At 35.7% G+C, this 26,241-nt stretch overlaps 1 protein-coding gene across 1 annotated transcript in view; it reads right to left on the reverse strand.

Annotated features, from left to right (window-relative positions):
- Window positions 1-9,759, reverse strand: part of LOC118839632 (oocyte zinc finger protein XlCOF6-like) — a 42,944-nt gene extending 33,185 nt beyond the window's left edge. Inside the window, exons 1-3 of the mRNA XM_036747131.1 lie at window positions 8,585-9,759; window positions 6,621-6,720; window positions 4,683-4,928 (exon numbers count right to left, since the gene is read on the reverse strand). Of these exons, the coding sequence (XP_036603026.1) occupies window positions 4,683-4,928; window positions 6,621-6,720; window positions 8,585-9,734 (1,496 nt within the window). The 5' untranslated portion in view covers window positions 9,735-9,759. The remainder of the gene's footprint in view (window positions 1-4,682; window positions 4,929-6,620; window positions 6,721-8,584) is intronic.
- Between the last annotated feature and the right edge of the window lie 16,482 nt (window positions 9,760-26,241).

Below are 26,241 nucleotides of genomic sequence, written 5' to 3' on the forward strand. Positions count from 1 at the left end.
GTTTTTGGAAGGACTAGGCAGGGAAGTCATGCTAGTCCCTGCTTTCCAGCTGCCATCTTGGCTCTGCCCCTAGTCTTACCACTTTTATAATGCTATATTCCATTACATTGTTATGCCACAATTAATTGTCATATCGTAATTGTTAGGCATATTAGTTCTTTCCAGTTTTTAACAACTATATAGAAAGCATATGTTAATACATGACAGGTCTTCTTTCTTTCTTTTTTTACAGCTTAACCTTATCTACCTCTGACTTTTAAAAAAAATTTTCATTGACATTTTCTGTTTCTTACATTATCATAGTTATTCAAGGTACCCTTGTCCCCTTTGTCCTCCCCCAAAGAGTCATCCCATATGACAAATAGTATCTTTTAGAGAGAAAGAAAATCAGCACAAATGATCACAGAAAAATTCTGAAAACATGCACAATATGTAACATCTGTTGATCTCTCATCTCCACTAAGGGATGGGTACAAATAGGTCTTAGTTTTCCCCTTTTAATAACAACCTTAGGATTTAGCTCTTTAATAGGATCACTGAATAGAAGGTACAAGTGTGTGTGTGTGTGTGTGTGTGTGAGACAAATAGCCATTCCCCAACAGATAAGCAGTCAAAGGATATGAACAAACAGCTCTCTGCAAAGTGTTAAGTGCCACATGAAAAAATGCTTGAAATCACTAATAATGGTATAGATACAAATCAAAATAACCCTGCAAAGTGACAAAAAGGACAAAAGTGGCAATAGTCAATGGTGGAGGGGTTGTGGAATGATAGGCATACTAATACACTGTTGGTGGAGCTGTAAAATGGTAAAAGTAGAAAGCAATTTGGAATTATGCAAATAAAGTGACTAAAACGTCCATAGCCGTTGGACCTAAGACTCTATTACTGGGTTTATATCTCAAGGAAGCCATAGATTAGAAATCCTCACAAACTCCAAAATATTTATAGCAGCACTTTTTGCGATAGCAAAGAACTGGAAACAAAGTAGATCCCCATCAAATTGCGGTATATGAATGTAATAGTAATAGACTATTACTGTGCTGTGTGAAAATACACACCAAAATAAAATTTTTTAAAAAGTAGATGTAACAAAATTATAAAGGTCAAGAAAACTCTAATAAAGAGATATGAGAGGACTCATCCAGCCCACCCCTTCATGGGGACAAGAGACTGACAGATCTTACACATTGCACATATTTTCAGAATTTTTCTATGTATTGATCAGTTAGGCTGATTTTTTTTTTCTCTCTCTAAAAGATACTATTTGTCATATGGGATGCCTCTCTGGGGGAGGGGAGGAAGGGGATACACAGGGATACCTGGAATAACTATAATGATGTAAGAAACAAAAAATATCAATAAAAACTTATTTTTTAAAAAGTCAGGGGTAGATAAGGTTAAACTATTAGGAAAAAAAAGAAAGAAAAAAATAAAAGCAAAAAGTTCACAGAGCCCAGGTTAAAAACCTCTGCTGTAGTCTATTCCTCTCCTTTTATAAATGATGAAACTGTAATCTGGGGAGATTAAGTGATTTACCCAAGGTCAGGTAGCTAATAACAGAGATGGAATTTGAACCTAGGTCCAATGGACTCAAAATCTAGTTCCCTTTTCACTGTACTACGTCTTCAACCTATGATGTGGTCAATTTTATAACTATCATCACATATTATCAGATAACATATTGTCCAGAAAGACTGTGTCAATTTATATTTCCACTAATAATGTAATAGAATGCCTATTTACCATTAGACCTACCAACATTGAATTTTATAATTTAAAAGATTTTTGCCAATTTTATGGAAATGGCCCAGTTTTCATTTGCATTTTCCTTCCCTCCACCCTCTCAGCTGAGAACTTTGTCTTTTATTTTAGTGAAAAAATTGAGGCCATTCACTGAGGGGCCTTCTCTCCTCCTATTACTTCTTCCCTCTCATCTCATGTTACTCAGGTGCTTTCTGCCACTATCTTCTTCATCCATGTCTCACCTGAAGAGGTAGCCCTACTTCTTGCTAAGGAAGTGACCCCACTCTATCCCATCTTCTCTGACAGATTGCTCCCTCTATCATCCCTCTTTCACTTCTTATTAATCTCCACCTATCTACTGGTGGCTTGCCTACTGCCTGCAAACATGCCCAAATCTCCCTCATTCTCAAAAAACCTTCACTTGATTCTCCCATCCCCATTAACTATCATCCAATATCTCTTCTGCCATTTGTGGCTAAACTTCAGAAGGCTATATCTACAATAGATGCCTGCACTTCTCCTCTTACTCTCTTAATTCTCTGTCTGACCATATCATTCAACCAAAACTGCTCTCTCCAAAGTTCCCTTGTCAAATCCAAAGGTCTCTTCACAAATCTCATCCCTTGGCCTCTCTGTATCCTTTGACACAGTTGATCACACTCGTTTCTCTGATATTCTTAGGACTTCCATCTCCTTTACTGGGTCTTCATTAAGTCATGTCCATAGGGCTCTGTCCTGGGCCTTCTTTACTCCTTCTATACCACTTCACTTGGTGACCTCAGTTCTCAAGGAAATAATTCTCTATCTTCTCTTTGCTAATTATTCTCCAATTTAATTAAATTTATCTCTTACTATCAAGGGCACTACCATCATTCCATGGGACACTACATCTTCCTTCTCCATGCTTTTGTACTGGTAGTCACCCATACTGATAATGCTCTGCTTCCTCACCTCAGCCTCTTATTCTCCCTGGCTTCCTTCAAAATTCAGCCCAAATCCCACTATCTGCTGGAGGCCTTTCCTAATACCTTCTGTCCACTCCCACTCTGCACTAGTGTCTTCCCTCTGTGATTATATCCTCTCTACGTTGTATATATCCTGTATGTTCACAGTTGTTTGCTTGCAGTTTTCCTCATTAGACTGTGAGCTCCTTGAGGTCAGGGACAGCATTTTTTGCCTTACTTTGTATCCTCAACACTTAGCATAGTGGTTGGCACATAAGCACTTAATAAATGCTTTTTGATTCAGTAAAGTAAATAGGAATGAGAAAGTCTGGCATATAGTAACATTTAACAGAGATTTTTTAAACTGAAATGAAATGTATTCCCCTGCAGCCCAAAAGCTTAAAATTTGTTGAGAAATTAACACCCACTTAAAACAAATACAGAGTAACTTATGAACAAGTATAAAATAACACAGCAAAAATTACATCTTGATGCAAAAAATAGATTGGTAGAAAGGAGAAGATTACAGTTTAAGTAAAATTAACATGCATGAAGGCCCAAAAGATTGAATTGGCAAATTAAGACACAGAATGGAAAGTAGATTGCCAGCTATTGCAGAATTATGCTACATAATGGAAGAAAATTAGATCTTAAAGACAAATTAGGGAGTCAATTTTGTTATCTGAAACTACAATACTAAAGAGAAATACAGAGGCACAATGATGTTTTATATAACCTTTGTTTTGAATTTAAGTTTTTGAAATTTAAAATTTTATGTAAGAAGAAAACTAGACATACTACAGTCGATTTTTGAATAGAGGGACAACTTTTTAAGTTTTCATTCACACCTGTAGTTGTTGGCCAAATGCAATGGGGTAGAAAAGGACTGGCCCACAAGGCTTTCATAGTCCAAAGTATAATAAGGGCTTAGATTAGGTTGGCTGCTATAGAAATGAAGGTCAAATCTGAGAGACATCACTGAGGAAATGTGAGAGATAAAGATAAGAAAGGAATATAAATGATGTCAAACACACAAACTTAGAAAACTAAGATGATGAAGTAATCATTGATGGCAATGGAGAAGCAGAGAAGCGATATCTATTTGAGGAAGACAAGAAGCGTAACTGTATTTTTTTCTAACATACTAAGTGGATATTTGAGTATCATATCGTTTTCTCCTGCTTTTCTAAACTAAGTCAAACAATGACATACTCTGTCTATGCACACATATTTCAGACAACAGGCATAGTTACTGAATTATAGGGTCAATGCTTGAGCTAATCTGTATATTAGAAAGGTATTCACTGAGGTAAAATGCTATTAAATCCCAGAAGTCAATGCTAAAAAAAAAAATCCGTTTTATGTTAATGATAAAACTACGTAAAGGAATAATCACTCTACTATGGACAAGAAAGTTGTGTAACAGTTGCCAAATATCAAGCCAATACATGAAATAAGCAGCATATGTTATATTCAACAGATGACAAATATAACGCATGAAAGATTTATTTTTTAAAAGGTTTACAATTTGACTATTTAGAAATTCAAAAATGATAATCTTGGGTGAAAGGCTAATTCAACCACAGCTACCCAATCTTGGATAAGAACCGAATCCAGATGCATTCTCACAAATTATTGCGTGAAATGTGTGAACAACAAAGGAGCTTTTACAACTTAGAAAATGTGGAAGAGTGAAGGATTCTGATCGAGTAACATCTGATTTATATAGTACTTCGAAGTCTGTCAAGCAGTAAAGAGTCTTCTTTTTGCCCACAGAACTCCTATTCAAAGCACATAAAATCCCAGAGTCCTGTGAAATATTTCACTACAGATCTGAAGATAAAGCTTAACACAGATACAAAGTAGCTAATGTAGCATTAAATGAGCAATGATTAAATTCAAAAACAGACAAAAATATCAAGAAATATATGCCTTAATGCTGGTGACAGTTACCATATCTAACCATAATTATCTAACTTTAACAAGTCATACCTGTTGCAAATTTTGCAGGTAAATTCATCAGCATTTTTCCTGGTTCTGGCTGTGGCTTCTGTGCCTGAATAAATGAGGCTAACCTCTGCTTTCTTTCTTTTTTTTCTCTCTTTTTTATTCAGTTTCTGATGCACATGCTTATGATGCCTGCTCAATTGACGTCTGTATTTGAATGTCTGGTCACATAATGAACAAAGAAAGGCCCTGGCTTTCTTGTGTTTGGACATATGCATCTTCAAATCTGTTCTATACAAATGGGAAGGAAAAAATCAATAATCAAAATAGAAGAATTCACGGCTAAAATAAATTTCAACAAGAAGTGCAGTTCCATTTACACTAAAAACTGCTAAAAAAAAAAAAAAAAAAAAACAACAACCACCACCAAAACCCTTATGCTTTGGATACAAGATAACAGGCCCACTAACTAGTGCTCATCCAAGCTAAAGAGGAGACTAATTTAATATCTAACATATTTATGCTGAACAAAATTCAATAAAAAATTGTCTAAGACAGCTTCAAGCAGTCAAAATTGAATGCTAAAATAAAGACACAACACTGTATACTATGCAATGCTTTTCATTCAAGAATCTTAGAGAAATTTACAATTAGATTTATTTTTATGGTTATTAAAACCAAAGTCTGAAGTAGATTAATAATAATTAGCAAACTCATTTATTTAAAACTAGAAGATATCTGGTCCTATATGTTGTATCCTAAAGACATACAATCATGTTCTTCATCACTGTAAAAATCTATTTTGTTCTTGACTACAAAGTTAAAAGAGTAGCAACTCAATGTGAAGTTTTAATCATGTTTAAATAACCATCTGCTAGGTATTTTATTAACTAGTGAAGATGAACTTAAAAAGCAGATTGACAATGAAACATCATGCCCATTTGCATTTCTACTAAAATTATACAATGAGCAGCAGTTTCAGGTTAATCAAAGATGTAGGGAGTAGCATTACTCCTGTGATGTTTTCCTATCACTGGGAACACAGCAAGAATAAGAACACAAATACAAATATGATGTTGTTAGACTCGTAGCTACAGAGGGACAACATCCCTGGTCTGCTGGACAATTACATAGCATCATATTGTACTAAATCATGCATTACTACTACAACTTCCTGAAATGAAGGGACCGGAAAAGAGTAGGCAAGATAATATGTTTATGTGAACGATCAATTTCTAAAGTTCGAAAATTGCTTTAAATAGCTCAGCCCGAAAAACTGAAAATTCAAAATTCTTCATATTAATCAGTCCTTTAAATAACATACAATACTGGCACTCCCACAGTGTGGAGTATGCCAAATAATGAGAAAGAAAGAGAAAAATGAGGGTAATAAAATGCCTTTAATCTCTGGAAAAACCCTGAAAGTCCAGAGTAATGCCCTAAGAAATGGATGAGAAGGTAGTTTCTGAAAATTAAATGATATTTAAATAAGTATATGAATCATTTAAATGGTTTTCAGGGTTTCCCAACAATCAGAGAATTTTTCTGGAGAAATTAAATTACTATCATAGAAAAGAATGTAAAAGACTCTGTGATAACATATATGATATCAAATATAATCTAGATGATCTGAAAGACAACCATAGTAACTATGCCAAACATTTCTTAGATTTTACCAAAAACGAGGTGACTTACACTAAATTCTTTGCATTATTAGGGGATTCAGTATATTGTCAATCTACCTATAAAAATACACTAACCAAGAGGAACGTTACTAACTTGATTTTTTAAAAAAGTTCTCATTTTGTTTTATCCTAAATTTAATCTTTATTTGGCTTAAACAACAAAAACCTATTTTCCCAGGATTCCTAGTATACTACCATCTCCTCCTGCTACTCTACTCTCAATTTCCCCACCTGTTCTTAACCCTTGAAATTTCAAACAAATTAGTTTTGTAAGAGAGTTGTGATAAAGGTTACCTACATTCTGAAGAACTTTTTTTCACACTCAGTACATGGATGTGGGTTGGCATTATAGTCATGGGTACTATTCAGATGTTTGTGGACTTTAGGCCAATCGCTATCTGTTTTAAAGATTTAAAAAACAAGAACAAAAAGAAATATATGTATTTAGAGGAACTATTAAATTACATTTTTTGGCATGTTATTAGCTACCAGAAAAGTCTTTTATTGTGACGATATACAGTACATGTACTGCAAGTGTAATTTTAAAATTACATTATAGATTATCTCCACTAAAGTTCTCCTCGGATGCCACATTATGGCATAGAGTGGATTCTGAATTCTCAAAGCCTTATGCCAGTGGGAGGGGCAAATTATAGGAGCTTCTAACAAAGAAGAAAATCTTCAGATGTGATACTGGTAATTGTTTTCTATGTCTTGTTTAAAGACCAGCTTGGCTGAGTTCAGAGAGATCACCAAGAAACTGGCACCAGATGAGGTTTTTAGTAACAATTCATGAAAACTGCCTGAGACATGAAGGGGTTGTAATCTGCAAAGAGAGAGGAAATCAAATCACCATTCTTTTCTGATATATTTACATAGGTAAATCACTAGGTACCAAAGAGTCCAGGGCTATCAAAAATAATGTATAGTTCAAGCAACAAAGCATCATAAATGCAGCTTCTATTGTTAGCAAAGCCTCTCCCCTGAAGTCACCCTAATGTCTTGAGCAATCTCTCTTGCACATCAGCCTTGCTCCTCTATTTTGCTATTCTGCTTACCTTCAATCCATGCTTCTCTTTTAGGAGAGTGGTTCACTTCATCCAGAAATGATCACTAACACATACAAAAGAACTATGGTTTGTTCTCAATATCTTCTGGGTGGTCTGTGGCTAATCTCCTATGGTATTAAAGTCACAATGTCTGTATTTTTGTTCCTAGAAAATTTACTGATAGGAACTTCTAAACAAATTACAAACTCTCAAACATTCATCCAAAAGCTACATTTTCATTCATTTCAGTGAAATCATAGAATCATTATCTGTAGAGCTGGAAAAGATCTCAAAAGCCAGCAAGTTCTTTTGCGGGAACAGATAGTTGTAAGTAGTCAACAGGGTTTGGATTTTTGTCCAACATGAACTACTACAGTAAAAGAAAACACCAACTTGACAGAAACATCAATGAGGAAGAAATATTACTAGAAACTATAAATGAACTTTCCCAAAACAACAGAATTTGTTTGGGGATTTTCAATTTAACCTTGTCCTTGGGCTCTGGTAGTCCTTGAGTAAAGTCAGCATAACATAGCAATAACTGCATGTAAATGAACCATGTACAGTATCTATTTACCATATAAACTCACCGCTATGGAATTTATGTTTTTATTGAGTTTGACCACCTTAAAAAACAAAAAGGAAACTTGAAAGCATTTTTACAATTAAAATGAGAATTTAACGTATTTCTTAAAGAAAAAGACAGTCCTAATGACTCAATAATACTTGTCTATGACAAGATCTAAAAATGTATAGACAGAAAAGTGCACCAAACTGAACAGTGTCAATAGAATCACTGAATTAAAAGTACAAGTATCAGTTTACAGGTAGAGGAAAGGTCATTAAAATGGTAAAACTAGATTTTAGGAATTAAAACTAGGTTAAAAGGTTTATAGGAGCTCTTTATATTTTAATATTTTTTTTTTTCAAGTGACTACATGGAAATGGAGAGAATAAAATTAAAGGCATTTAAGTTGCAGATTAATAGATAAGAAAATGTAAACTACACCAAAAGGTTATTTTCTACATACACATTTCCATTAGAACTTATTTATATAAAATTGTCCTGTAATTAGCACAAGCTGCGAGAAGCTGATAGTAAAATCGGGTGTATCAGGAAACCATGGGTGCATCCATGTTAATGTCTAACACAGAAACCCTCCAGAGGCTAATTTTGAGCATTAAGTGCTGAAAGCAACTCTTTAGAACTCACCAATAAAATCACAGTTTGGGCACTTCAACAAACCCTCATGATGGCAGGCCAAGGGGAGGTTTTCTGCTGGCTCTGTCTCGTAAAGGGCCTTGCCCCCTGAATGCTGAAGAGCTCCCTTCCTCCCACGGTGACTCTCCTTGTGCACTTTCCAGGCACTTTGGTTCATAAAAACCTTCTCACACGTTAGGCACTGGTAGCTCCTCTTCACCCGCTTATGAGATTTTAAGTGTTTTTCCATTAAATTCCATTCAGTCACATTCAAATTACAGTAAAGACATTGGAATCCTTGATTTCCATTATGGCATCTATCATGTATTTCAAGGGCATCTTTGGATGTGAACTGCTGGTCACAAGAGGTACATAGATGTCCTTCATCACCACTCTTTAGGGAGTAAATATCTTTCAATGGTTGAGATGAGTTACTTTGGTCAGTTGTGTCTCTTTTACAACTTCTACCCATTTCTTGTTTTGTGCCTAATTTGGGTACTTTTTGCTCCATGCCTAGAGATTTCATACTAGAAATGCGGCACAAGCCAAGAGACATTAGATGCTCAGATTGGGCTTCCTCATCTTCCTTGCTTTTTTTAGATTCAGAGAGGTCTGGTGAATAGGACAGTGGATTAGATACCATAGAACAAGGTTCTTCCAGATGGAACTGTCCAGATTCTTCTTCAAACAGTGTATTTACATCACATGTAGCGGGTGTATGGGTACTGTCACCGTGATTATCTAAGTTCATGTCACAGCACTCAGGACTCATGTTATGAAGCATTCTGTACATGGGCAACAGAAAAGACATTTTCTCCAGATTCTCTTCATTCTCTTTGTTTTCTTGACTTATTTCATCTCCAATACTGTAGGAGTCATTTTCATCTGGATCTGTACTCATTTCTTGGCATTCAGAACTGGGACGGCATCCATCCTGTTCATGAATGTTAAATACATGTGTCTTGATTTTATTTTTTATGCTGCTAGTGAACTGGCAAAGCTTACACCTGTACACCTCTACAAGAAACATTTCCACCAGACTTGCAATTTTGGCTTCAAAGCCCTCCACAGAGGAGGAAGATAGCTTGGATGTGGTGGTTTCCTCAGGTAAATGAACAGTCACAGGTGGTATGTATCGATATTTAAACTTAAATTCATTCATTTTCCAAAGTACAGCTTAAGAAGACCTACAAATAAAAAAAAAAGAATAGTTAAAAGGTGTTACACAATTTTGCTAAGTTAGCCTAATGAGGATTTAGGTAGATGATGACTTAGCCCAGATCTCTTAAAATGTGGAGCATAATATAAATGAGACACTCTATCGTTGTTGTTAAATATAGGCTATGAGAGACAGTAAGGCATAATGCCCTATTATCTGGAAGGCTGGAGGAAATGGAACATTTTGCTTAATCACATTTGCCAGGTATATCAATTCCCAGAGTAGAAAAGACTTATATCAATATGGTAATGTTGTCTTTTAATCTTTATTTTTTAAAGTAAAGTAAAAATCCCTTTGAAAGAGGTTGCATAAAATATAAAATTCAAGTTTAATAAATCTTATTCATTTTTTATTTTTACATCATTTTCATTTCTAAATACATCTTTTCTCTCTTCCTTTTCCCAGACAACCACCCCTAGTGACAAAGAAAAAAGAAAAGTAATTCAGCCAAATTAAGCATCACCTAAGCATGCCAGTACATTCAGGGTCCCTCACATCTGCAAACAAAGAAGGTGCATTTTCTTCTCCCTTCTCCAGTCAAACTTGTGCACTATAATTACACAGTATCCATTTTCTTTCTACTTGTTCCTTCTATTTACACTGTTGTCTCAACAGAACATTTATTACGTTCTTACCATGTGTAAATCGCCAGATACAAAGACAAAATTTAAACAATCTATTCCTCTTGGAACTTAAGTCAACTGAGCAGAAACAACGTGTACACAAATAAATACGAAGTCATTTCAAAAGGAAGAGAGTAAAACTACTCTGGGGGAAAATCTAGAAAAGCCTCCTAAAAAGATGGCTCCAGACCTGTGCTTTGAAGGATGTGGGGACTTTTAAGAAATGGAGGTGGAAAAAGATGTTTTCCAGATGTGGAAGACCACTTAATCAAAGGCATAGACAGGAGATGGTACAATGGTGTGTATAGGGAATAGCTAGGAGATCGGTCTCACTAGAACAGAGAGTGCATAAAGATGAGACTGGAAAGGTAAGTGGCAGCCAGATTGTATAGGGCTTTAAATGCCCACCTTAAACGGTCTATTTGTTTGTTTGTTTGTTTTTTACCTCTGAAAGCAACAGTAAGCCATGAAACATTCTTGACATGGTTAGGTGTATATTGTAGAAATATCAATTTGATTGAGTACAAATTGAAGAATATTTTTAAACTTTATTTTTCTTGGGGTATGTGTGCATGTTTTCTTTTGCAACATGGCTAGTATGGAAATACGTTTTGCATAACTTCACATGTACAACTAATATATATTGCTTGCCTTCTCAAGAGGTGAGGAGGGAGAAAATTTGGAACTCAAAATTTTTAAAAGTAATGTTAAAAATTTTTACATGGAATTGGGAAATATTTAATAAATAAAAATATGTTTAAAAATATCAATTTGGCAGCTGTGTGGAAGATGGGATGGAGAAGCAAAATAATAGAAACAGAATAATTAAAAATATTTCAACTGGTCACGAAAGAGGGGTCTGAACTAAAGTTGAGGTTTTGTGAGCAGAAAAAAAAGAGTAAGATACTAGAAGTGTTGTGGAGACAGGACTGACAAGATTTGGAAACTGATTGGATGTTAGGGCTGAGAAAGAGGAAGAGTCAAGAATGATGCCAATATTGCAAACCTGAGTAATATATTCATCCACCTTGGATATCTTAAGGCATTTGGAATCAGAGATCATACATCCCCTTCTGGGGTGAATTAACCTTCTCAAGCTGGAACTCCCTGTGAGGCTTGTTTGGCTGGGATGTGTAAACTTGCATAAAGTACAACCAGGTAGTCCCAGACCATGTTTCATATCCATACACCCTGGACATGTTGCTATCTGCTCTGCTGCTATCCCTGCTCTCCCCATCTCCTGCTTTCCACCTTTGCTCTGGGAATCGAATCAATACTAATTAAATTAATACTAATATTGACTACTTCTAGAAAGGGCACAACAATGGACAGACCTATGGCTTCAGTATCCATTGCTGTGACAGCCCTCCCTCATTTGAATGTAAGCTCCCAGAAGAGAGTTTTTCACTTTTTGTCTCTGTATCACCAGTACCCAGCAATAAGTGTTTTAATAAAATCTTTTTCACTGATTTATTCAAAAGGAGGGCCATCTTCAATAGAAATTGTCAAGTTTGGAGGACAGATGTGTTTGGGGAAGAAATATAAATTCTGTATTAGACTGCATTTTCCTTTGGGGACCTGGGTTCAAATCCCAGAACCTTTGCTTACCTTAGTCAAATCATTTCATCTCTTGGAGCAGAGGTGGGGGGAAAAAAACTGAAACTTCAAATTTTGTTTGGATTCAGTCAAAGGGCTACACTTAAGGACCTAGAGGGCTACATGTGGCCTTGAGGCTGCAGGCTCCCCACCCCTGTCTTAGGGCCTCTGTTTCCTTACCTGGAGAAAAAGGGGGTTAGAGGTTAAGGCTGGAGGAAACCATGATTCTATATCACTTCTGAGATACCTACGAGAAAGACATGTAGGCAGAAATGCCCAGCAGAAAACTGATAAGAATACAGCTGAGAGTGACATAATTTGGAAGTAATCTGGACAGAGAAAAATAACTGAACATAATAATTGATTCCATCTCTACACCAGCTGCCTTGTCTGCCTAAAGAGGATTCAGCCCTTGGTCCCTGACTGGTACAAGAACCTCCACATCTTGAGAAGCCCCGGCCATGCTGCTTGCTTCTCTTCTTGCTCATTCTCTAGTCCATTCCACTTCCAGACCAAATGCCTCCTCATCTGCCCCCAAGGCTTTCTAGCTCCCCCTTATGTTTTGTCCTCCCGTATTAGAATGTAAATTCCTTAAAGAATAGGGACTGTCTTGTTTTCTTGGTTTTATATTACTTAGCAAGGTGCCTGGAACATAGCAAGTACTTAAATGTCCTTTAACTATGTACCTAACTATGGGAGCTGATGAGACCAATAAGAAAGAGAGAAGAAAGGCCAGGGCAGAAACAAGTGGGACTTGCCACAGTGGGTGAGATGAAGATGACAATCCAGATAAAGAGGGCTGAAAAGAAATGATTAGAACCAAGATAGAGCAGTTCTGCAGATGCCAAGGGAGAAGAAAACGTCCAGGAGGAGGGATTGGTCAACAGTGCCAACAGCTACAAAGGACAAGCAGAATAAGGACTGAGAAGAGATCACTGGATTTATCAGTTAAAAGATGATTACTCTGCAAACCTAAGTATAATCCTACAGGGTAAAGAATGGTCCTTTAACAGAATAGAGGGCTGTCAAGCATCCCTCAAGAAAAGAACAAAGCTAAGTGTAATCTCTGAAGTGTAAGCATAGGAAACAAAGGAAATCTGGAAAGACAAATACATTTTAGCATTGGGAAGAGACTAAATGATGATTAAGTGCTTATATTCTAGTTTCTTCATCAGTAAAATGATGATTAAAAAATAGCACTTACCACACAGGGCTGTAATAAGGATCATAAATGCTACCTATTATTATTCTTATTACAAGGTGGAGAAGAGATAAGAGTCTTTCCTTTAGAAGGTCACTACCTTCAGGTTTATAGAGAAAAGAGGAAGGGGGAAAGGGATTTGCGAGGAATGAACAGTGGAAGAAGGGGGAAGCATTTACTATTTTTCATAATGGAGATGTGTCAAGAAGAAGATATGTAAAAATGAAAGAAGGAATGAAAGTAGGGGACTCCTCATGAAGCTCCCTATTATCTGAACTGAGAAAAAGAGGGTTGAAACACACAAAAAAAGTTTAATGTAGAAAGATACCGAATTCGTCAGAGTAATAGCTGGGGACAAAGAGAGGAATGTTTAGTCAGGGAGGAAACAGTCACAAGCAAAACAAACTGCAGAGAGTAGATTGTAAAGGTGGGGGTGGGGAACAAAAGGACAGAAAGTATGAGTATTCATAATCAAGAACTAGACTAGGTAGACAGAAGACAGGAAAAGGATGGGTATGAGAAATTTAAAATATACATTACTAATATGGTTCAAATTCCTTTCTTTCACTACCTTCTTTGTTATAAAGAGAGAAGTGGGAAGTAAGGAGGGGGTAAAACATAAGAATATATGACAAGAGTTAAGCACAATTATCAGTTACAAACTCATTGGAAACGACCCTTATGTTGGGAAAGATTGAAGGCAAAAGGAAAAGGGGACATCAGAACATGAGAAGGACAGATAGTGTCATGGAAACAATGAACATAAACTTGGCATACTTTGAAAGATAACGAAGGATAGAAGGGCCTGGTGTGCTATGGTCTATGCTGTCATGAAGACTGGGACACAACCGAATGACTGAAGAACAAAAGAATGGATTAGAAAGCAGAATTCAAAAATGTTGTTAACACAACATTTGAAACAAAAAAAATTCACAAAAAGTTAAAAGAGGCTGACATAGAATGCTATTATGCTTCAAGAGTTTTTTTTTTTAAATAATAGTGGCAATCAGATAAGGCAACAGTAAAAAAGAGATAAGCAGCTTAAGTAATGTGACAAATATGTACTAAATGAATGCATCTATTCATCTATGTTTTTAAAAGTTAAATGACTTATGGTAAAATAAAAAAAAGCAATAATTAGGAACCTCAACATGTCCCTTTTCAAACCTAAACAAATCTAACAAAAATATAAACAAAAAATAAACTAAGGACCTAAACAGAATTTTATTAAAAAGTTAGATGTCTTGTATCTCTGGTAATCGGTGAATGGGAATAGAAAGGAACATACACATCTTACCAAACTGCTAAGAACTATATGAATTGATGCAGAGTAAAGTGAGCAGAATCAGAACCATTTATATAGTAATAACAACATCAGAGAGACAAAACTTTGAAAGACTTAAGAACTTTGTCCAATGCGATGACCAACTGATTCCTAAGGACTGATGAAGCATACTGCTCACTTACAGAGTGTGAAAGATTCAAGATTTAGAATGTTACACATTTTCAGAAATAGCCAATATAGGAATTTGTTTTGCTTGACTAGAAAGCCTTTGTTTTTCTCTTTTTTATTTAGGGAGTGGTAGGGAGTAGAGGGGGAAAGAGTAGCTAGGGATAAGGCTGCCCAAAAGAATAAATAATAGAACATTAAAACATGTTTATAAATACAGAGAAGCCAAAAGGAATCTAAACAAATGGGACAGCTTTGAAAGTAACATACTGAATTCATTATATTTCAAAAGAAAAGCCAGTAACACACAATAGAAATTCATAGTTTTATATACATCCCTCCCCATTCTCCTAAGTATAGGAAAATACTCATAGTTGATATTTGTTAAGTTCAGAACAATTATATACCAATATCACTAAAGAATATTAATGTAAAAATAATGAATAAAGCATTTAGAAAAGCAACTATACCAACACACTAAAAAGATTATACACCAAGAACAGGTTGGATTCATACCAGGGATGCAGGTAATATTATCTATATTAGGAAAACTATAAACATGACACCAAATTAATAACATAAAATAATGTTCACACATGCCAACATAATAAAAATGACAACACTACCTAAATTTATTCAATACCACACTAAACAACCAAAGTATTACTTTATAGAATCAGACTACATGGTATAATGAAAAGTGGTGGGAAAGAAGAGGGTCTTATAGTACCAGAGTTCCAACTATACTACAAAACAATAATTATAAAAAATTATTTAGCAGTACTTGAAAAAACAGAAAAGCTGATCAGCGGTACAGACAAGGTACAGAAGATACAGAGGTAAACTGAACATGATAGCATAGAATTCAATAGACATGAGGACACTAACTACAAGAATAATGGACTTACTATATGACCTAAACTGCTGAGAAATCAGAAAATATTACAGGAGAAATACAGCTTATGAGTATATATCATATCATATGCCTTAATAATCTTCAAATAAATGACAACCTAGATATAAAAAGGTCTTATCATAAACAAATTAGAAGTGAAGATACCTTTTGCAGCTACAGATAAGGGGTAGAGCTACTGACAAAAGACAGAAAGGTTCCCAGGAAATAGAGCAATTTTGATTAGATAAAATTGAAGTCTTCTGCACAAGGAAGAGCAATGAGTCAGAACAGGAAGAGAAACAGTTAAATGGGAAAAGTTATCTTTGCAGCAAGTTTCTCTAATAAAAGTCTGGTATTGAAGTTATGTAGGATATACCAAAAGCTTTAGTGCAGTTAGTTTTAAGCTACTATAACAGGTGTCCTTTATAAATATATAAAGCTTTACAACAAAGCTTTATTAGCTTAAAATTAAACTAAGATTTTTGGGACAGCCTTAAAAATACATAAGTGCTAGAGGTGTTCCCCCAAAAATAAATGGTTAAAGGATATAACAAGTAATTCTCAAAGGAAGAAACCCAAGCTATCAACAACCACATGAAAAAATGCAAATTAAAGCAACTCTGGGGTTCCATTTCATAGGCATCATCAAACTGCCAAAGATGACCAGAAAAAAAAGAAAGGAAAATGACAATCATTGGAGGAGCTATGGGAGGGCAAACACACAGATTTATTCACTGTTGGTAGGCGTGTGAAGTGGTCCAATAATTCTGGAAAGCAATTTGAATTATAACCTAAAAGTCATGAAACTGTTTCATATCCTTTGACCCAAGGATACCACTTATACTCCAAAGAGATTGAAGACAGAGGGAAAGGACCCATGTGTACAAAAATATTTAAAGTAGTACCTTTAATTGTAGCAATGAATAGGAAACTAAAGGGGTTCCCCATAATTGCTGAATGGCTGAAAAAATTATTGTATATGAATTTAATAGAATACTACTGTGCTCTAAGAAATGATAAATTCAGAGAAACCTGGGAGGATTTGCATGAACTAATGTAGAATGAAGTGAAGAAAGGGAGGAAAACAATGAAAACATTGATTACAATACTAAAAGACAACAATGCTGAAAGACTTAAAGAATCTGATCAATGAAACAGCCAGTCCCAACTTCAGAAAGCTGATGTTAAAGCATGCTTCCCCATTCTTGCCAATGAAGTGATAAAACTGTAAAGCATGAGACATAATTTTTGAGCACAATCAACACAACGCAAATTTGTCTTGCTTGACTCTATCGGTCAGAAAGAAGTGCTTTTATATGGGAACTAAGAGGTAGTGAGGAGTGGAGGGTAGTGATAGGGAAAAAAAAGAAGAGTCAAAAGGTTTTCAAATACTCAGAAAGCAGAAGAAAGTTCAGAAGAGGACAGAGATAAGAAGGGCAGTGTCAGTACTACCAATGGATTCCTACTTTAAAGTGTAATATGTCCTCTAAAAAACAAGCTGTACATGGTAGATTCACTTTCATATGCAATACATTTACTCTTCTATGTATAAGAAAATATTCATGTTTGTTGATTCATGTCAAGTTCATAATAAAAAAAAATGACCAAAAAAAATAGTCCTATAGATCCTAATAGGTTGGAGAATGTTCAAGTACAGGTCCAGCAAGTTTATCTGAGGATCAATCTTAAATATGAAAAACTCATCACTATAAGGCTAAAAGTACTTCCCCACCCCTTGACCGTGCAGCAACTACTAAATATGACCTTAAGATGTAGAGGAGTTGTGATATGTGTCAGTGTAGGGAATACTCAAGCCAACATAACCACAGATTTTTAACATACTATACCGTCAATAATAAGCAAAAGACTTTGTTTTAAAAGTTCCACACACAGTTACTTCAATAAAGAGATATAGGTGTAATTTGTAATGAGAATTACCTACCACTTATTTATGTTCTTTTAAAAAACAATCGAAATGTGGCCATGAAAGTATTTCTAGGATCCATCATGTTAATAAATCCTTCTGCAAGAAAAACAATCTTTAAGAATATCAAGGGAAATAAGTTTAAAAAGCAGGAATGAAGGGACAATAGCACTTATAGGCCTAAAACTATATTATAAAGCAGCAATCATTAAAAAAATTGGTAGCCAAAATATATAAACTGACATGTATAACCAAAAGCCATTTCCCAATAGATAAATGCTCAAAGGATATGAACAACCAGTTTATTAAAAAACTGTAATTTTTAATGATATGAAATATTCTAAATCATTAATCATAAAATCCTAATATGTGAATCAAAGAACAAATCTTTAAATTATGTAAAATAAAATGATAATGATGTGATAACACATCAAATTTCTGAGACACCCTTAAAATACCCTGAGAGAAAGGTATTAATAAACTGAACATTGACTTTTAAAAACTAGAGACGCAGAAAACAAACCTTAAAAAAAAAAAAAGGAAAAAAGTGTGTGTGGGGGGGTATTTTGAAGATTAGAGGAGAAATAGATAATTGGAAAACCAAAAGACTATAGAATGATAAAAACTAAAAGCTGGTTCTTTGAAAAGATTAAGAAAATTAGTAACCTTTGAGTGGACCTGATTAAAATGAAGAGGGCAGAAAATCAAATCAACAAAACAAAATTTAAAAAGTATAACTATAATAAAACCAGAATAAATTAAAAGTGATAAGAAACTACTAGCCAGGCATGGTGGCACACACCTGTAATTTCTACTACTTAAGGACTCCAAGTCTGGTGTATTTCTTGAGCATAGTAGTTCAAAGTTGCAGTAGGACTAGGCTGATTCAGTGTCATCAGGTTCAGCACCAATAGCTACTCTGGAGTGGGAGCCTCCAGGCTGCCTAACGAGGGGCATTAATTTCCGCCCCTGACAGAAACAGTCAGGCCAAAGCTCCTAAGTCTATCCATAGTGGGCCTGTGAATAAATAGCCTTTCCACTTTCAGTGGGGGAAAGAGATAGGAAGACCGAGTCTAAGGAAAAGGAAAGTACCATGCATTAATGCCAACAAAATTGAAAACACAAGAAAAAGAGGATTAACTTCAAAAATATAAAATAGACATATAGAACACCTGATAAAAATCTTAAATGATGCAGTTTTTTGTTTCCAGAAAAGGAAATAGAATTACCTACGAAGGAACTATCAAGGAAAAAATTTTGGTCTTGAGGGATTTACAGGACAATTCTATCAAGTTTTAAAGAATAAGTAATACCTACACCATACAAATTATTCTCCAAAATTGAGAAAACACTGGACCAAATGACTTTTAGAAGACAAATCCAGTCTTACATATATGGGAGGAAAAGGTTAACCAAAGTAGAAACTATAAAATAATATCTTAATGAATACCAATTCAAAAATATAATCCTGTACATATGTTAAATTATATGTTATATGTGTTAAACATAATCCTGTAAGACTACAGCAATATATCCAATATAAGAAATCATTCATCATGACCAAATTTGATTTACACAAGCAAGGCACAAATGGTTTACCATTAGTAAAACAACATAATTATATTAAAAATAAAACTATTCAAAAGCATAAGATTAGCTCAACATATGCCGAAAGGGCCTTGTATAAGATTCATTTATGTTAAAAAAAAAACAACTCTACAAAGTACAGGCAGAAAGGGATCTTTTTTTAATATGATAAAAAATAACTACCTAAAACCAAAATCAATCATCATGTGCAATGGGGATACACTAGCTTTCCCAATAATTATAAGAAAAAGCTGGATGCAAACTCGCCCTACTATTACTTGATATAATCCTAAAAATGCTAGCAATAAGAGAAGCAAGTAAAAGCATAAAGACAGGCAAAGAGGAGACAAAATTATATTGATTGCATGATAGTTTAATCAAAAAACTGTGGTTCTTAACCTTTTTGGTGCCACAAACCCCACCTATGTCAAGTCTGGTGAAGCTTACAGACCTCCTTCACAGAATAATGTTTTTAAATGCATACAATTTGAAATAATAATAATAATGGATTTCAAAGCAAAGCAATTCTATTGAAATATAGTTATCAAAAACTTAAAAAAAAAACAGAGTAAGAACCTCTAACTTAGAAAACCCTAGGGAAAATAAACAAGGAAAATTAATTGGAAGAATTAACAGCTTTAGCAAAGTTGACGGCTAAAAAATAAACTCACAAAAAATTAAGTAATATTTCTATATAACAAGCTCCAAAAGGCAGTAACTGAGAAATCTCATTTTAAAAAACTACAAAATACATAAAATATTTGGGTGTAAATCTACCAAAGCATACTCAATACTTGATTTTACTTGACTGATGATAATACTTGACAACTGATTCAATTACAAAGTACTCCTTAAAGAAAATAAAGAATTTAGAGGCCTATTCACTGCAGCTAGAGGACTATTCAGTGCTTATCTGTGGGCTATCATAATGTAATAAAAATGATAATACTACTAAAGGTAATTGATAGATTTAATTCCATGCCAAACTATCAAAGGGATACTTTTTACAGGGCTAGAAAAAAAATTAAACAGAATTCATTGAGAGAAAGATACAAAATATTAAGAAAAATAATGGAAACAATAGGAAGAAGAAATAGCACTTCCATATCTCTCACTAGATTATAATACAGCAGCAATCATCGAAACCACTTCACAATGGTTTTTAAAATACATAAAAGAAGATCAATGAAATATACTGTACAAGGGAGAATCAATAACAATGGAACTTAATAACTCAGTGTTCAATAAACCCAAAATATAAATTACCTAGGAAGTATTCCCTATCTGATAAGAACTTCTGGGGAAAAAAAATTAAAGCAATCTGGTAGAAATTAGGCTTAAACCAATATTTTACAACATATTCTACAATAATTCAAAAAGGCTACGTAACCTGCAATTAAAGATCATAGTGTTAAAAAATTAGAAGAGAAACAGGTAATTTGCAGCTATAGCTAGAAGAGGCTAGGTGGTATAATGGAGAGTGCTGGACCTGAAGTAGGGAAGACCTGAATCCAAATCCATGGTCAGATACTTAGTAGCTGTATAATGACCCTGGGCAAGTTTCTTAAGCTCTCTCTGCCTCAGTTTCCTCATCTCTAAAGCACTGCCTCATCTAGAAAGCACTACCTCCCTAGGTTGTTAAAGGAGATGGCATATTTGTAAATCTTAAAGCATTTTATAAATGCTAGCTGGATTAGACCATATATTCTTAACCAAACAAGGGATATAGACAATTAGAAAAGATAAATTTTGATTACATGAAACTCACAAGCTTCTGCACCAACACAATTAATATCAAAGAGGTGAGAAAATAGGCACACTAGTGCACTGTCAGACTGTAAACACAACCAATTTTGAAAAGCAATTTGGAATTAAGCAAATAAAATGACTAAAATGTTGATGCCCTTTCCCACACACCTCAAAGTCTGACAATAAGAAGAAAGCCCCAACATACACCAAAATATTTACAATATTACTTTTTGTAGTAGCAAAGAATGGTTAACAAAATAAATACCAGTCAACAGGAAAATGACTGAACAAATTGCAATACGTGAATTAAAAGGAATATTACTGTGCTAGAAGAAATGATAAACATGATTAATACAGAAAAGAATGGAAAGTGAATGTTGCAAAATTACAAAGACTAATCTGGCCCACAAAAAGAGAAAGAAGACACACCCACCCCAATTCCTTTCCAGAGGTGGGAGGTGCACAAGTGTGGAGTAATACATATATCTCCAGTCTTTTTTAATGTATTCATCAGTTTGACTGATTTTTTTTTCTTTTTTTCCTTAAAAAAAATATCAGAGCAATATGAGATGGCTTTCTGGGAGGGGGGAGGTGAATATACACTGTGATAAATTTTGATGATAGAAAAACAAAACATATCAATAAAAACTCATCAAGAAGGGAAGAAGTCAACTGGGATAGAATTTTTTTCTTGTTAAATATCTCTCATAAGGGCTTGACATCCAAGCTATACAGACAACTATTCACTGAATGGGCATTACCTCACTCAAAGTGAGAACCTGAAAAGACCTTAGCCTAAAAGGGCCAGGGTCTCTTAATGCATCCTGGGCCATTTCTAGTCATCCTGGTGAATATCAGGACACTGGACCCAAATGGCTGTGGAGAAGAAAGTCAGGCTGGTGACCTTACACAGCCCTCCCTCACTCAAATCAAAGTCAAGTGCAAGTCATGTCTTCATTTCCCTGATGTCATAGTCCTCTTTGAGAAGGAAGGATAAACACAACAGCAATACAGACAACTAACAAATATATAAAACCCATCATTGTCTAATAGGTAAGTGGTCAAAAGATATGTAGTCTTCATGTGAAGATTTGCAAATTTCAACAATATAAAAGAATGTTCAAAATCACTAATAATAAGAGAAATGAAAATCAAAACAACCTTGGGTTTTACCTCATATCCAACAAATTGATGAAGATGAACAAAATGAGACTAGTCAACATTTGTGGGGTTGCACTAATGTATTGCTGGTGGGACTGTAAATTACTAAAATTCTTCTAAAAGGCAATTTAGAGTGATGCAAATGAAGTAGCAAAAATACCCACAACCCAGAGATTCCTATGCTAGGCATATACTCCCCCCAAATGATAATGACAAAAAAAAAGGTTCTATGTACAGCAAAATTAAGCAGCCTTTATGGTAGCAAACAACTGGAAACAAAATAGATTCCCACTGATTAAGGAATGGCTCAACAAATTGTGGTCCATTAATATAATGGAGTGTTACTCTCTGCTGTAAGAAATGAAAAATACAAATACTAAAATCAAGGAAAGAGTTATGTGAACTGATGTAAAATGAAGAAAGCAGAGCCTAGTATTAAAAATATACCTGAAGACAACATAAAAAGGACATGAAACACAAAACCAATTAAAAATGAATGCTGCAAATTTGTAAAGAACTAGCTTGACCACAAAAAAGAAATATGAGAACACACCTCTCTGCATCTTTAAAGAGGTAGAGGGGTTCAGAGGTATGGAACTTTGAATATAATGTCAGATTTGGGGGGGGGATATATTGATCAGTTTTGCAGTTTTTTTTCTCTTCCTTTTATTCCCCTTTAAATTCTTTGTTAAAAAGGACAGTTCTTTGGGAGTGGTATTGGGTGGCATACAGTACAGGGAAAACCCAAGGATGTCATGAAAAATTATTTTTAAAATTTTTAATTAAAAAATTTTAAAACATTAAAACATGGCCACTAAAATCTTACTGGCACTAGTCTTATTTACAAACCCTTTTTCTTTAGAATAAAACACAGTCCAGACAGTCCCTAATTACCATAAATACCAAATGATTAGAATCTAGCAAAGTAGCAGAGTGTAATGGAAAAGACCTGTAATCCCTGATACAGGAAGAGCCTGGGGCTGGTGGATGGTTTAAACCCAGGAGTTTGAAGCTGTAGTAGTGCTAAAGCCAATTAAGTATCCACATTAAGTCCTGAATCAATAGGAGCAGCTGGGGAAGGGCTGGATGGCAGCCTAAGGAGGGGCAAACCAGCCCAGGTAAGAAACAGAGGTCAGAGTTTCAATACTAATCGGTAGCAGAATCAAATCCACCAGTAGCCATTGCATTTCCTGTGTAAGAGAGATAGGAAAATCCAGTCTCAAAATAAGAAAAAGTCTAATTGAAGGGTTTTAGCTTTTAAGGTGTTCTATGATCTTAAACTAGGTTTGTTGGACATTTTATGCAGGTGAATTTATTTTTCCTGTAATAAAAAGTCTTGGGAAAGAAAGTTAAAAAGGAGCAAGAAGTTGTATTTTTGTAACTGATGACTGAAGGCAAGTGCTTCGGGAAGGGGAGAAAAAGCAGATTTGGGAAGAAAACAACTATTTTAACTAGTGGTTAAAATAAGAACAGAATTCAGATTTGCAGCCAAAAGCTTATGATATAGGAATGACAGGCTTTTGGTCAAAGATAGAGTATCACCAGTTCTTTTTGGACATGTCTATTTGCCTGGAGTCTTAGAAATCAAATCAAAAGGTCTTTAATAAACTGAAAAGGAAGATAAAGGAAGAAGATTATCCATATATCTCAATCAAGCAAGATATCATGGAGAGCAGCTTCAATGTAGAGCCTGCCACAATTTCACAGGAAATAAATTCCAAGAAAGCATTGGGCAACAAAACCCATCTGCCTCAAATGTATGCAAACGGAAGTGACTAAAGCAAGGATGCAAATTAAACACCATGGGTAACACTGATGTTCAGTGGGATGAGTCTCATGACTGGAATATGGTTCTGGAAGGCCCAACAGCAACTCAACAGGAAAAAAGAGAAAGGCATAGAATGGCACTGGATAATAAGATACACTCATATTAAGAAACCCAATAGGTAGATGTGGAAAGTATAATGATATTCAGCCTTAGGCCAAAAGCAGAACTGACTGTCATTAGAGTACGCTACATGCCACCAGGCCACAAGTCTGATTTGGCAATATGATATAGTAATAATGTGGGGGTGGGAGGGGTGGTACGCTAATTAGCCAGACATCTCCTAGAGTTCTCCACCAAAGATGGAATAGCTAAATATTTTGCCTTTATGATTTCATCCTTCTGTTTTGAAGGTAAAGTGATGTAGTGGGTAGGGTGAAAGATTTGGGGGCAGTTAGGTGGGGCAGTGGATAAAGCATCAGGACATGAATTCAAATATGGCCTCAGACACTTACCAGCTGTGTGACCCTGGGCAAGTCACTTAACCCTGATCACCTCCAAAACCAAAAAACAAACCAAAAAAAGAAAGGTGAAAGATTTGGAGTCAGAAAGAACTGAGTTTAAATCTTACCTCAGATAGTTAATAGCTTTGTAACCCTGTGGGAGCAGTGAGGTGTCGAAGTGAATAGAGTGCAGGGCCTGAAGTCAGGAAGATTCATCTTCCCCAGTTCAAAGCTGTCCTCAGACATGTATTAGTTGTGTGGCTCTGAGCAAGTCACGTAACCCTGTTTGCTTCAGTTCCTCAGTTACAATATGAGCTGGAGGAGGAAACTGCAAGCCATTCCAGTATCTCTGTCAAGAAACCCCCAAATGGGGTACAAAGATTCAGATATGACTGAACAAGAAGATTTAAGCCTGTGCTAGTCACTTAACCTCTTTCAGCCTCAATTTCCTCTTCTGTAAACTGAGGGAGCTGGGCTTGGTAAGAAAAGGGTCAGTGGGGTCATAGTTTTAGAACTGGAAAAGACCTTAGAGGTACTAAGTAGAAGCAAGAACAGGTAATACCAAATGCGTATAAAAGTGTGTATGGTCCTCAAGGGCAATGTTAGGAGCACTTAAAATTCAAGATGAATTGAGGTAGGTTCAATTCAGTAACATTTATTAAGCATCTGCTATGTGCTAGGAATTGTGCTAAATGCACCAGGGTCACAAGTAATAAAAAGAAACAGTCCCTGCCCTCATGGAGCTTCCAATTTAATAGGGGAGGACAACACTCCAAAATAAGCTGGAAAAGGTGGGGTACGGGGTGGTATCAAAGGGTATTATTTGTTCCATGGAGCCGAAACCAAGCAGAGCTGCAGACAGAAAGTGTAGAGAGCTTGAAAATCTTACAAACCCTGCCTCTGCATAAGGGAAAACTCTGGAAGTTTAGTGTTCAATTCTGTCCAGCTAATTCCACTCTCCATCAGCCGCTCTACAAGATTTCAGCTACACAGAATAAGCTGCCCCTTTTAAAATAAACCAGATCACCGCTACTCTCATCACCATACTGAACCTTCCTTCAGTCTCTTCAACTCTCTACATTATGATCATTTTTTTGGTTGGTGGGGGGTAGCTAAAAGTACTTATGCTTCACAATGTGAATGGAAAACTATTGGAGGAACTAAGGTCTAAGGGGCAAAAGGTGTTATTGAGGGCTAGATTAGAATTTAAAAAAAAAAAAACCAGAAACTCCAATTCGGCTCCTGAGTGATCCTGGGCAGATTAGTTCCTCCCTTTGGTCTGCTTTCTTCATCTGAAAAATGAGGATGGGGGAGTGCTGTTATTGCCTAAGGTGTTCTTTAGTTGAAAATTCTAGGAACCTCTGTATTCCAAACTTATCTTTATATCCCCATCTTTTAAGTAGTGGACTTACAAATGATGTTGATTGCAAGAACCTAAAAAAAAAAAAAAGGTTCCCTATTTCTACCTGGAGTTTACCTAACAATAAAGTAACACAAGTATAAGCATGGATAGTCTGAAAAAAAAAAACAATAAAATGAAAGAAAAAATTCCCCAGGAAATCAAGTCTTATTTATGACTTTGAAATGAACTCACTTAGCCACTTGGCCTAAATGAGGAGGGTAAGACACCGAGGCCCAGGGAGGTGACCTGACAAGCCTCATTCAATTGAACGCGCATTTATCGCGCAATGGCCAAGGGCTCGACTCCGTGCTAAGCCCGCGGGGGTCAGAAGACAATAAAGGAGTCTCCTCCCGCCCTCAGGAGGCTTGCGGTCGTGCCACCGCACCAGGTCACACGGCCAGTGCCAATGCCAGGACCCCCATCTCCAGAGCGACAATGAAGAGCCATCCCTAGCGCAGAGCTTTGGAGGAGGGGAAGCAGCGCCTCTTAGACAATCACATCAAACCAAACAACGGCGCGTGCTTCCCAGAGTGGCCAAGGAGCCGCCAGCGGAGGCCGCTCCACCCAGTCCAGCTGCCGGTCGATCTGCGTCAC

Source organism: Trichosurus vulpecula, chromosome 1 (assembly GCF_011100635.1).
Source record: "Trichosurus vulpecula isolate mTriVul1 chromosome 1, mTriVul1.pri, whole genome shotgun sequence".
Taxonomy (NCBI): domain Eukaryota; kingdom Metazoa; phylum Chordata; class Mammalia; order Diprotodontia; family Phalangeridae; genus Trichosurus; species Trichosurus vulpecula.